Source organism: Sphaeramia orbicularis, chromosome 14 (assembly GCF_902148855.1).
Source record: "Sphaeramia orbicularis chromosome 14, fSphaOr1.1, whole genome shotgun sequence".
Taxonomy (NCBI): Eukaryota; Metazoa; Chordata; class Actinopteri; order Kurtiformes; family Apogonidae; genus Sphaeramia; species Sphaeramia orbicularis.
In genome coordinates, this window is record NC_043970.1 from 48471665 (window position 1) to 48486334 (window position 14670).

General features: G+C 38.4%; 1 protein-coding gene across 1 annotated transcript in view; it reads left to right on the forward strand.

Moving 5' to 3' along the window:
- Positions 1-14670, forward strand: part of LOC115432778 (polypeptide N-acetylgalactosaminyltransferase 10-like) — a 268778-nt gene that overhangs the window by 180838 nt on the left and 73270 nt on the right. Inside the window, exon 6 of the mRNA XM_030153782.1 lies at positions 4170-4353. Coding sequence (XP_030009642.1) covers positions 4170-4353 — 184 coding nt within the window. The remainder of the gene's footprint in view (positions 1-4169; positions 4354-14670) is intronic.

A 14670-nucleotide genomic window follows, 5' to 3' on the forward strand; every position in this document is an offset into this window, starting at 1 on the left:
TTTGTCTCCCTCAACTCATCATGTATTTTTTATTAGTGAGTTTTTTGTTTTTGTTACCTCCGCCAAGGAGGTTATGTTTTTGCCAGGGTTTGTTTGTCTGTCTGTTTGTTTGTTTGTCTGTCCGTTAGTGTGCAACATAACTCAAAAAGTTATGGACAGATTTGGATGAAATTTTCAGGGTTTGTTGGAAATGGGATAAGGAAGAAATGATTAAATTTTGGTGGTGATCGGGGGTGGGGGGGCCCACGGGGGGGGGGCGCAGACCAGAAAATTTCATCACTGATCAGCCTTGGCAGAGGTCTGCGCTCTCCGACTGCTTCTAGTTTGCACTACTTCTCATGTTATTTGCACTACTTAAATTCTATGTTTTACAAATATCTTAGTTTGCAGTACTTTTTATTACCTCCGCCAAGGAGGTTATGTTTTTGCCAGGGGTTGTTTGTTTGTTTGTTTGTCTGTTTGTCTGTCCGTTAGTGTGCAACATAACTCAAAAAGTTATGGACAGATTTTGATGAAATTTTCAGGGTTTGTTGGAAATGGGATAAGGAAGAAATGATTAAATTTTGGTGGTGATCGGGGGTGGGGGGGCCCACGGGGGGCGCCACTGATCAGCCTTGGCGGAGGTCTGCGCTCTCCGACTGCTTCTAGTTTTTTAATGTAAATAACTGTGCCTTTTACTGATAGTTGTTGTTTTACTGACATTTGTTGTCTGTCTGTAAATTCTTGAACTGAACCTGAGAGCTCTACCTCAATGTCGTTGTCATACTTGGCGCAATGACAATAAAGAGATTCTGATTCTGATTCTGATATGGGCAAATACATGTGGGGCCACCACAGAAACTGCAGACAAACCCACTTAGGACCCTTATATGCAGCCCAGATGTAACCCTTCTGGGGCCCACATGGACATGCTGGCTGGTAATGAAAATATCTGCAATATATGTTGAACTGTCTATACAACCCTTGGACAAATTGCACAAAAAATGATTTGGACAGACGTGGAGGACTTTCCTTTCAGCAGCAGGTTGACATTAGTGCAGGGGTGTCAAACATATGGAATGTGGGCCAAAACTGGGACCCCAAAGGGTCCGATCCGGCCTGTGGGATGAATTTGTGAAATGCATAAATTACACTGAAGATATTAACAATCAAGGGTGTTGAAACCATTTTAGTTCATCAATCACATACAGCATAGTTCAAGTGGGTTATACCAGTAAAGTGCAATTAAAATAACCTATAAATTATGACAACTCCAAATGTATCTCTTTGTTTTAGTGTAAAAAAGTAAAAGCGCATGCAAATGTTAACATGTACAAAATATCCTTTCCCAAAAAAATGTGAAAATTGGAACAAATAAACATGAAATATCTAAAGAGAATTAAGTGCATTTTTAACAATATTATGTCTATTTTGATGGATGGATGGATGGATGGATGGATGGATGGATGGATGGATAGATAGATAGATAGATAGATAGATAGATAGATAGATAGATAGATAGATAGATAATAAAATTGTAAGGTGCAGCAATATTTTACATTAAAGGCAACTCAGCTGAGAAAATAACATTATACAGAAATACCCAGTGAAAATCCCCTCCCTCCTGAATTCTTCTCTTACCAGCGGTGAAGAAAGACAAAAACTTAATGCCCAACACAAACACAGAAACACAAATTATTTGCTTGTGATTACTGTTCATGGTTTTCCCTGTTTATACGAAGGCTGAAGAAACAGACACAGTACTTGAATAGGTAGTGTTTATTCTCTAGAAATACACTTGAAATCCCTGGGTAATACCAGTGAACACATTTGGTTCATGTTTATTTTAGTTTCTTTCTGAATATTGCATTAATAAAGATCCAACATTCTGCAAAGATACATAGTTTTTTTTATTCAAGTGACTGCAATAAAAACCATCACAACACCTAAACACCTCACTAACCAAGAGAAAATTTGCTGTAACTTCATATTAAAGCAACTCCACGGAACTTTTGCTCGCTGGGTCCCCCTAAAGTCAAGAAACGGTATCGTCTGTAAAAACTGTCGTAAATTGTCTATCTCGGTAATACTCGCACATTTGTTGACAAGCCATTGATGCTGGCAAACTTCCTGAGGCAAGACAGGAGACATTCTAATAGAAATTTGCTAGCATCTTTCTCAATGAGACATGATTAAAATTACCCAATATAAAATTCAGAGCCTCCGGTGAGATAGTCTTTAATCTCTGTACAACATCATATACAGTGTGGGAGGCAGAATCGGCATTTCCCTTTGCAAAGTGAAAGGGAAATTTAAGACGGATTACTAATTCCTCTAAATCTCCCACTGTTGTGAAGCTCATTTACCTTTTATCTACCTCCTGAAACTTTACAAACTTAAATTGAGAGGGCAGGACATTTGTTTTTTTTTTAATGGTTGGTGTTTTTCTGGTTCTTGGGGGGGTTTGTCCCCCCCCACACACACACAGAATCGACTCGAGAGGGAACTCCTGGGATAGGTAGAAGGACCACAACAACACCAACAAAAGTTCAGTGTCTGGTGTTCAGATTTATTCTCTGATAATAACAGAACTGCAGTATCGTTCAATAATATACAAACATATAATAATAATAATAATGGATTGGATTTATATAGCGCTTTTCTAGACACTCAAAGCACTTTACATTATTGACCCATTTTTCATTCGCTCTCACATTCTCCCTCTGGTGGTGGTAAACTACATCTGTAGCAATAGCTGCCCTGGGGCAGACTGACAGAAGTGTGGCTGCCATTTTGCACCTATGGCCCCTCTGACCACCACCAAACATTCATACACCAGTGTGGGTGGCACTGGAGGCAAGGAGGGTGAAGTGTCTTGCCCAAGGACATAACGGACTGACTAGGACAGAGCGGGATTCGAACCACCAACCCTTCAGTTATTGGACGACCCGCTCTACCCACTGAGCCATGGCCACCCCCAATTCCCATATCCCAACTCCCTGTGTTTTACCTGTTACTTCTGTAGTGCGGTTCAGTCGGAAGGGGGTCCTGAAGCCATCAATGGCGAGATCGGACTTATGGTCCTGTTCAGTGAGCCATGTCTCGGTGAAAGCCATGACACAACAGTCCTTAAAGGTGCTGGAGACTTTCGTGACCAATTTTTCATCAAATCTGTCAAACCTCAGTCATATCCTCAGTATCATGAATCTGAAAGTCTTTCTGTCGTTACTCACCTGAATCTCTTGCATTACGGTGAACAGTTTCGAAGTGCCATCCACCATAAACAGTCCATGTGTTTACAAACGAGCCGGGAGGTCACTTGGACATCTTCGGAATTTTGTCGCCATGTGCATTGTGGTAAGCGAAGGCTTGCGCAGCCACCTTACAGTGGCAGCTGGAACAGACACGCTCAGAAACGGCAGGAACTCCCTTCCTTCTATGCATATTCCTCCAGCCGTTTCCGCATTGTTCGCGTGTTTGTTTCATCCATATAATACCATATGGTGAGTGAACCTCCGTTTCGCATAATGCACGTCACGACAAAATTCCAAAGGTGCCCAAGTGACCTCCCGGGCTGGTTTGTAAACAGACGGTTTGTTTATGGTGGATGGCACTTCGAAATTGTTCACCGTAATGCAAGAGATTCAGGTGAGTAATCACAGAAAGACTTACAGATTCATGATACTGAGGATATGACTGAGGTTTGACAGATTTGATGAGAAATTGGTCATGCAAGTCTCCAGCACCTTTAAGAATTCAACTGTCTAAATTATGTTGGGTTTCTGTAAATTGGCTTAGAGTCTGGTTTTGACCAACTCTATATGTCAAGTGTCATGAGATAACTTTTGTTGTGGTTTGGCACTATATAAACAAAATTTTATTGATTGATTGATTGATTTGATTGGTTTTCCCCTGTAAGTTGCTTTAGAAAAAAGAGTCTGCCAAATGCATAAATGTAAATGTAAATGTAAAATAATATTTCAGTGTAGAGGACCCGACCCGAACCCAGAAGTCGCATCGTGCCAGTGCAGGCAAGACAGACACTCTGAAGTGATGACGAAAATGTAATTGAACCTATTGTGAGTTGTTGTTTGAACAAAATGACCTGGAAAATATAGTTAGAAGGCTGAAAAAGTCTGTTGTGTTGCTTTAAAGAACTGTAACTGAATTAAACCTTCTGTGTTTTCTAGACAGGATCTCCCAGAACAGGAAGACCATCGTATGTCCAATGATCGATGTTATCGATCACGACAACTTCGGCTATGACACGCAGGCAGGAGACGCCATGCGGGGAGCGTTCGACTGGGAAATGTACTACAAACGCATCCCCATCCCCCAAGAGCTGCAGAAAGACGACCCTAGTGAACCCTTCGAGTGAGTAACTCCACACATACAGAGGCATTCCGGGTCTTTTTTTTTTTAATTCCTGCTTTTACTTATCAACTGGCAGCTGAGTGCGGCTTCATAATGGCTTTCGTTTTCTTTCAAAGAAGGAAAAGTGAAAGATGGTTTTTTTGAAGAATAATTGCAGACTTACTTTAATGATAGTATCTCTGTTTCTACACTCATCAGCCTTTCAGATCTGATGTGTTAAAAGTCTTTTGAACTTAATGTTTTCCTTATTTTCTTCAGGGACAAAACCTCCATCAAATCTTTTCCACAAAGAAAAATTATGTCAGGAAAGTAGAAGTATTAATTTTATAGTCATTTTATGGGTCTTCATCAACGTCCATTCCAATGACCTTGTGTAAATACATAATTTCAGGTCCACATGAAAATTGTATTGAAATGATTATGTTTATAGAATAGAATAGAATGTCTCTATTGTCATTGTACAGGCACAATGAAATTAAAAAGGTGCAATCGTCCTAGGTGCCATAAAAAAGTATAAATAATGTATATAAAAGAGTATAAAAACTAAAATATAAAAGAAAAACCCTGACAGCATAAAGATCTTAAAAAAATAATTAAAAGGCAGCATCAAAAAGTGTTACTAGAAGTATAAAAGACACATAAAACATTATTGTATACTCTGGAAAACATTCAGCATTCCACACAATTTATTGAAGTCCAGCAGTATTCAGTGCAGTTATGGCCCTGGGATGATTTGTCAATTAGAATTAATGACATTCTTGTGGTTCAAACATGTTCTATACGTGAAATTATATTTCTGCAGGTCAAACTAAACCCAGAAAAAGCTCATTCATGCTTTTATTTCCAGTAGAACAGACCACTACCATCCTTAAACATCCTCAAAGAGTGGTCGTCAATGGAGTTAAACACCGAAAGAAGAGAATACACAAAAAATGTTGTTTTAATAGGGTCATATTTAGCTAAACCCACTTTTATTAGTCTTTTGTTCATTTATTTCTGTATTTGGACCCTAATAGTTCATAAAGTTTGAATTTGAACCCTACAGGTGGTGCAAAGCTATCTTTATATTAATTCCGGCAAAAATCGAGTGGATTTCTACAACCTGTTTTAATTCCTTCTTAATTTGTTAAATTTTATAACTAGTTATGTCACGACATTTGCACGTTTGGAGCCTTGACTTTAACCCTTTACAGGAAACTCATAGAAAGATTCATTTGTGAAATTTTTCAAAATTCTGTATTGTCATGTCAAACATCAAGGTCAATGAAGTTACCATATTTGGTTCCTTACCCTTAAAGGGGTCATATTTAGCTAAACTCACTTTTATTAGTCTTTGGTTCATTTATTTGTGTATTTGGACCTTAATAGTTCATAAAGTTTGAATTTGAACCCTCCAGGTGCTGCAAAGCTATCTTTATGTTCATTTTGGCAAAAATCGAGTGGATTTCTACAACACTTTTCAATTCCTTGTTAATTTGTTAGGTTTTATAACTAGTTATGTCACGACATTTGCACATATAAGGTCAAGACTTCTGACGAACATTTCTCCGAGTACGACATAATTGTTTATCAGCAGCAGTGGTTGTAGTAAAAACTGAAAATATGTCCAAACTTCCAGCCGATTACCTAAAATGTTCAGTTGTTGGTTGTATCAAGGAACACAACTGATTGAACGGGACAGAGCAGCACGGTCAACAGCCTGGAGGGGGTGGGGCATAAAGTGGCTCATTTGCATTTAAAGGGCCAGTGCTCAAAACCACCTTTCCCTGTAGACCACATTGGACCTGAGATTGTTGCCTCACTGTCCTCACTGTAACTGTTGCTGTCACTTGTAATGCATGAAATAACCAAAATAAGTTACTTGCCCAATAAAGGGTTAAAGTCACGCATGTCCCTGATAAGTGCCTTTTCCACTAATAATATGACCAAGGCATTTAGACCAGGGGTGAAGGTAGTATGGGTAGATCTAAAAGTGGGGTGGGGCCCAATCCCCCTGTATTGGTGAGCTATTCAAAGCATAATTAACACAGATTTTGCCAAAATTGCTTTAAAAAGTTGAAGTTCATACAAGTCCATCAAAGAACTGCTAACTTCATACATTTTAAAGGGTTCATATTTATCTAAACCCACTTTTATTCATCTTTGGTTCATTTATTTGTGTATTTGGACCCTAATAGTTCATAAACTTTGAATTTGAACCCTCCAGGTGCTGCAAAGCTATCTTTGTATTAATTCCGGCAAAAATCGAGTGGATTTCTACAACTTGTTTTAATTCCTTCTTAATTTGTTAGGTTTTATAACTAGTTACGTCACGACATTTGCACATATAAGGTCAAGACTTCCGACGGGCATTTCTCGGAGCATGACATAATTGTTTATTAGCAGCAGCGGTTGTAGTAAAAACTGAAAATATGGCCAAACTTCGAGCTGAGTACCTAAAATGTTCAGTTGTTGGTTGTATTAACAAACACAAGTGGCTGAACGGGACCGAAAGCAGTCAACAACCTGGAGGGGGCGGGGCCTGAAGTGGATCATGTGCATTTAAAGGGCCAGCACTCAAAACCACCTTTCCGGTGTCATTAGTCAGAAATAAGGTTGAAGACGAACCTGTGGAGTTGAATTAATCACTTAGCTACTAGAAATTTCAGGCCACCCCATTTAAATTTTAGACGACCCCACGTGGGGTCCCGACCCCAAGGTTGAAAAACACTGACCTAGGATGACATTTTCTCAAGTGTAGTTGTGATTAATAAGTTACGCTAACAAACATCGATGCATAAATATTTGGTGGATTTTGCCATTTTTCCATATGTTTATGTTTATGTTTATGTTTACGCATTTGGCAGACGCTTTTTTCCAAAGCGACTTACAGGGGAAAACCAATTAAATCACTCAATCAATCAAATTTTATTTATATAGCGCCAGATCACAAGAAAGTTATCTCTTGACATTTTATATATAGAGTTGGTCAAAACCAGACTCTAAGTCAATTCTACAGAAACCCAACAGAATCCTCCAGGAGCAAACACTTGTGACTGGTGACAGTGGCGAGGAAAAACTTCCCTTTAACAGGCAGAAACCTCGAGCAGACCCAGACTCCTGGAGGATGGCCGTCTGCCTTGACCAGTTGGGGTTAAAGAGAGAGAGTAGAGAAGGGGAAAAAGAGAGAGCGATAGAGATAGGGACTGGGGGAGAGGGGGAGAAGGGGGGAGTAGGGGGAGACACATGGAGGCGGTTGAGGATAAGTGAGTGGTGATGATGAGGGCAGGGAAGAGGCCGGACCACCGCAGCAGGTCCAGAGATAATCGTGAAAGAATCTGTGGTTGTCCTGGGAAAAACCTTATTAGAATATTTAAAATGGAATGTTTGAAAGTGCTAGGACAGGAGGTGCTCTCGGAAGAGCTGGGTCTTCAGGAGCTTCTTGAAGATAGGCAGGGATGACTCTGTTCTTGTAGCACTTGGTAGAGCGTTCCACCAACGTGGAACGACCCATGAAAAGAGCCTGGATTGTCTTGTACAAGGTCTGGGGACCACCAGACTACGTTCCCCAGACGAGCGGAGTGGTCGTGGGGCGACATAAGCTTTTATTAGTGCACCTAAGTAGACAGGAGCAGACCCACGGAGAATTTTGTAGGCTAGGATTAAAGATTTGAATTTGATGCGGGCAGCTATGGGTAGCCAGTGTAACTCAATGAGTAAGGGGGTGACATGTGCCCTTTTAGGCTGATTGAAGACCAGACGCGCTGCTGCATTCTGGACCATCTGTAGTGGTTTGACAACACAAGCTGGGAGGCCCGTTAGAAGAGCATTGCAGTAGTCAAGACGGGAGATAACCATAGTCTGCACCAGGAGCTGGGTGGCCTGTTCGGTTAGGTATGGCCTGATCTTTCTTAGGTTGAACAGAGTGAAACGGCATGATCGGGTGACAGAGGCAACGTGATCCGTGAAGGTCAACTGATTATCAATCATGACTCCCAAGTTACGTACTACACAGGTAGGAGCCAGAGGTATGGAGTCAATAGTGATGGAGATGTCCAGCTGTATGGTTGGCTTAGCTGGGAAGACCAGCAGTTCAGTTTTGGACAGGTTCAGCTGAAGGTGATGGGCTTTCATCCATGCAGATATGTCAGAGAGACAATCTGAGATCCGCACTGAGACTGTGGAGTCATCAGGTGGGAATGACAGATAGAGCTGGGTATCATCAGCAGAGCAATGATATGAGAAGCCGTGTGAGTGGATGATCTGACCGAGTGAGGTGGTGTATATGGCAAAAAGGAGGGGGCCCAACACAGAGCCTTGGGGGACCCCCGTGGTGAGGCGGTGAACTGCTGATGTGTGCCCTAGCCAGGACACACTGAAGGACCGACCAGTAAGGTAAGATTGAAACCAGGAATGTGCGTGGCCTGTGATGCCCATGTTCCAGAGTATGGATAACAGGATATCATGATTGACAGTGTCAAATGCTGCTGATAAGTCCAGTAGAATGAGTACTGAAGACTTGGCTGCTGCTCTAGCCTCTTTCAAGGCTTCTGTCACAGACAACAGAGCCGTTTCAGTGGAGTGGCCGATTTTGAAGCCAGATTGGTTGATGTCCAGGAGGTTATTTTGGGAGAGGAATTCTGTGACCTGTTTGAAAACAGCCCTTTCGATGATCTTAGAAAGGTATGGGAGGAGTGAGACTGGTCGATAATTCTCCACTTGAGTGGGGGTGAGGGAAGGTTTTTTGAGTAGTGGTGTTACCTGCGCTTGTTTAAATACATATAACTAAGCTAACATTTTTGTTTTAGCTACCTCTGCCATCTCATATGTTCCGTTTCTCCAAATATTTCTAGCTTCTTTTCTTGCTCCTAAAAGCCAACATACCGTAAATTCCGGACTATAGACCACACCTGAATATAAGCCGCAGACCCTAATTTTAGAAAGAAAATCAATTTCGTACACGTATAAGCCGCGCCGGTTTATAAGCCGTGGGTGTCCACCAGTGGCGATTTCTCATAGACTGCAAGGCTTCCCCTATCATTACGAAAATTAAATGGTTAAATATGTTTGGTTGTGTTGACATTTCATTGACTACACATGTGTTAAAACACGTTCATCTCACAGACGAGTTCGTTCAGAATCAGCTTTATCACAGATCATCAGACTCCATGTTGTTCACTTCTCATACATTCCCATTGCGCTGTTTCCTCATACGATCTATGGTCAGTGCATTTCCCCGTTGAAGCCTGGCTTCTATGGGAGTCTATGGGACCGAGTGGAACCTTTTTTTTCCTTGCGTCAAAACTGGACTGTAATTGGATAAAGGTTTTCTTTGAGTTCAAATGAAATTCTTCCCTGTATGTAAATGGGTCTGATATGTGTGAGCTTGCTGTCATATCTATAGGCTGATTCATTGTTAATATGATGATTAAAAAACAAAAGCCAAAAAACGAGGCAATAAAAGGATAGTAATAAAAGCACATTTTCTCTTTCTTTTTTTTTTGTCGGTGGACTTATCGGGGTTTCCTTTGGATTCGTGCCGATACGGGATTGACTTGCTTTTGTGCCGGCTGTGGATTCACGGACTTAAAATGACTTGAAAGACACTTGAAAATGAACAAATTTTTGTTTTTCGTTAGAGTAGGACTTTTAATTTATTTTTAAAATATAAAGATTAAAAACAAGTAATTACGTCTGTTGTAATATCATTTTCATTTAACATTATGCACGACGTGTGCATTAATTCTGAAATGCTTTAAATTTATGACGGTCTCTGGAGAGTTTTATTGGGTGTTTTCATTCAGAGTTTTGTTTTGTATATTTGTGAAACAATATTAACATTTGAAGGTTTACTATTTTTCCTTAAAAGTTCCCCTTTTTTGTGTGTTAATATTAACTTTATAAAGGTTAAGTTGTTAATGTTATCCATTCCTGCATACCTTGTAACAATAGATTCTTCCCTGGGGTGTGGCAGGCAATAAGGTAAAATCGGCGTATAAGCCTCGTCGGAGTATAAGCCGCAGTGTTTAAAGCGTGGGAAAAAAGTAGCGGCTTATAGTGTGGAATTTACGGTAGTCATGAACATAACAAACAAACAACTGGGTTCCATCACGGAGGCTGCATTCGCTATCTTTGTCTGCAAAACAATGCTCCCACCTTCACACAAAGCTAAAGGGTGTGACCAAGTGTTAGTCTAATGAGCCTTAAGAGAAGAAAACCAAGACACTGTATGTTTATCGCCTGCCGTCCTCACACCCAGTGCTGTGCTATTATTAACTGGGAGATTTCTGGCTTTGGACCTTTGAGCTGTAACGATGTAACTTCAAAAACAGCAAAATAAGACGGAAATAGGAAAATACAGGCAGAGGGTAGGTAAACACACCACCACTCACTTTTGATGATGATTGAAAGCAATATTATTGCATTACTAGCTTTTTTTTTTTTTTTTTTGATCAATTTTTTATTTGTTTTCATTGTGCATCACAGAAGTACAATACAAAAGAAAAAGAAATTCACATTTTATAATACAAGATTCTGTGACACACAAAGTATAACATCCCCCCCCCCCCACAGAACCAGTGGCGACCCCCATACCAACCCAGTCTGGATCTCAAAATACAAAAACCAACTAATAAAGATAAATAAAGACAAATACATGTATATCGATGAAAGAGTATAATTTACAGATATAAACAGAATAGTGATTGGGGAAGTCATAGACAGTTATGTTGCACTCTTTCTTTAACCAAAAAATAAACACCATCCCACATACTCAGCGTTTTCCGACTGGCTGCATGCATCCGGGCCACTGACCTCTCCATCATAACTATATCTAGAAAATAATTTATCCATTGTTGCTGTGATAAAGTATGAGGCGGTTGCCATCTCAATGACAGCATTTTCTTGGCTGCAGTGAGAGCAGCCCATAATATACGCTTTTGTTGAAGAGACAGTTGTAAGGTAGAGTCATCATTTAGCTTTTTTTTTTTTTTTTTGATACAAAAAAGCTGCATATTTTACATTAAAATCTGCAAAGTCTACTTCGGAAATGTACAAAGTAATTCCTGATGATGACAAGATCGTGCAGAAGATGAAGGGGGTGCAGTGAGATGAAAGAAGACGAATAAAAGAAGCACCGGTTAAATGTCAGACGGTGGAAAATGACGTGGAAACAGGAACAAATAAGGCATTTTATTGGTTTGATGCAGCTGGTTTCAAACAGCTGAACGGAGACTATTATCCTAATTAAGTAAAATTATTGTGGTTTGCTCAAGTAATTGCAAAAAGGTTATTACATAGGCATTATAACAGGCCTACTCCCTAATAAAACCGTCAGAATTTGTTGCTGGAAAATGGACAAACACCAGATCCTAGCAATTCCTAGATTCTTGCATATGACCACCGTGTAGGCACAGTAAACCACAGACTACATGCGATCAGACTGTGGTTGGGATGTTTTTTTTTTTTTTTTTTTTCTGGGAGCAGGTGTAGAGACACTTAAGTCCACAGAACACTCAGAGAATTCTATTGATGTATTTCTCAGGAAACCTTGACTGGAATGAGCTTTTGAGAACAGATTGCTCAATACAGGAGACGGAAGAATTAGGTCCTGAATGCACTTCATATTGTACAAAGCTACATAGTTCTAGTGATCACTCAAATATAACTAGTATTGGTCAACATAGCAAGCAAGCAAAGTTTTTTTTTTTTGTTTTTTTTTTTTTCTTATATATATATATATACATATATATATATATATATATATATATATATATATATATATATATATATATATATATATATATATATATATATAGAGCACCTTTCACAGAGAAGTGAAGTCACAAGGTGCTTCACGAAAGACAATAAAATACAAGATAAAACAAGTGTTCAGAGAACGCAAACCTCCGCCAGGAACGGTGTGCATGTGTGGATCGACTATTTCTTCTTAAATTCAACAGTTTCAAGGTTGTTCCATACAGCAGAAAAAGTTGAAGCTTGGTACCAGTCATGTGTATGTCAACTTCTATAAAATTCCAATCAATATTTGTTGAGTTTTAATGAAAAATGTGTCATAAAAGGGATTTTCAGTGTTAAATTGAAATGTCCAGAGTCCACATTCCACAGTGGATGTGGACAATTTTGTGCCAGATACAAGATATTGTTATAAGCTATGAGTGGATCAAATTGGAGGCTAATCTGAGTCGTTTTGAATTTTTTATGAATTTTCGAAAATTGCTCAATGAAGAGAGATAGGAAAATTGTAGATTTTGTGACCTTGCTGTGACCTTGAACTTTGGCCTACTTGGCCCAAAATTTAATGGGTTGGTCCCAGGGCCTAGGCCTATCTGTGGGTACAATTTGGTAAAAATGGTTTGAATAGTTTTCCCGTAAAGTTGCTAAAAAACAAACAAACAAACAAACAAACAAACAAACAAAGCAAAGTGATCACAATACCACCTGGTGGAAGTAATTACAATCACAAAAAGGTATAAATTAAAATAAGCATGATGGTCATATAATAACCTTTAATCTACGGCTGTTAAAATGCCTGGAGAAACAAGTGGGTTTAGAGTTTACTCTTAACCCTGTAAAGCCTGAACCATTAAATCATTGACAGAAAATTCCAGTTGTTTGAAACCGGAGCCTTTATTGGTCCTTCTGAACAACCCCAATTTTTATTTTTTTTATTTTTTATTTTTTCAAATATCTATTTCCATGTATGAATTTCAATTTTGTATCCTATTTGACACATCGAGTGTCAATGCTCAAATCGTATTATTTTTGAACAAACAAAAACATAATATAACACAAATATGTCTAACAAATTAGTAATTCCTAACAAATTGGTGATCATGAGCTTGTTCATATTTTTGTAAAACAATAGTTTGTTAATGTAAACTTTTCATGTAATTTTACTTTTTTACACCAACAAAAAAAATAAATAAATAAATAAATAAATAAATAAATAAATAAAAAAAAAATAAAAAAAAAAAAAAAATATATATATATATATATATATATATATATATATATATGTATGTATATATATATATATATGTGTATATATATATATATATATATATATATATATATATATATATATATATATATATATATATAGGGTGGGGAAGCAAAATTTACAATATTTTGTGGCAGGGATTGAAAGACAGTGTATGACCAGTTAGTTTAGAGAATTTATTTGCCACAAGAAAATTGACATAATAGAAAATGTTTTTATTCTATGTGTCCTCCTTCTTTCTCAATAACTGCCTTCACACGCTTCCTGAAACTTGCGCAAGTGTTCCTCAAATATTGGGGTGACAACTTCTCCCATTCTTCTTTAATAGTATCTTCCAGACTTTCTCGTAATAGTTTTGCTCATAGTCATTCTCTTCTTTCCATTATAAACAGCCTTTATGGACACTCCAGCTATTTTTGAAATCTCCTTTGGTGTGACGAGTGCATTCAGCAAATCACACACTCTTTGACGTTTGCTTTCCTGATTACTCATACGGGCAAAAGTTTCTGAAAAGGTATGGATAATAGTGTTAGGTATGATTATGACATCAATATATGTTTGGTTTCAAAACAATTGATGTAGTGCCTGCTGAGAAAAAACAACTAAATGTTCATTGTAAAGTTTGCTTCCCCACCCTGTATATTATTTATAGGTTATTATGATCATATTTTACTCCTCTGACCCAATTGAGATCTAATTGGTCTGTATATGTTTGTATGTGGAACCTGAATTAAACTGATTTTGACACCACTGGTTGTTAATTTTTTCAATGTAATAATAATAATAATAATAATAATAATAATAATAATAATAATAATAATACGTCACACTTACATAGCTCTTTTCTGGACACTCAAAGACACTTCACAAACAAACAAAACAAGAAAAGAACAGAAAGAAAAAAAAAAGAAGTTCAAGAAAATGCAAGTTTGAACAGGTGAGTTTTAAATAGTGATTTGAAGTTTTGCATTGAGTCCGAGTTCCTGATGTTTTGCGGCAGTGTGTAATTTTTGCATTTCACAAATTCATCTTATGGGCCGGATTGGACCATTTGGTGGACCGGATTTGGCCCCCGGGCTGCATGTTTGACACCTGTGCAATAGACAAACAAATATTTCATGCCACAGTACCGTAGCAGTAGCCGTTGTCATATATTATTGATGTGTGCACTGGAGTGTTCTATACAACATTAACCCCCCGGTATCCAGGTGCACATTTTAGGCACAATTTGCACTTCGTTTTAAAAAACTTCATATTATTTGTCACAATTTAAATAAGGTTAGAATTCAAAAGTTGTTCATTTTTGCATGATCTTT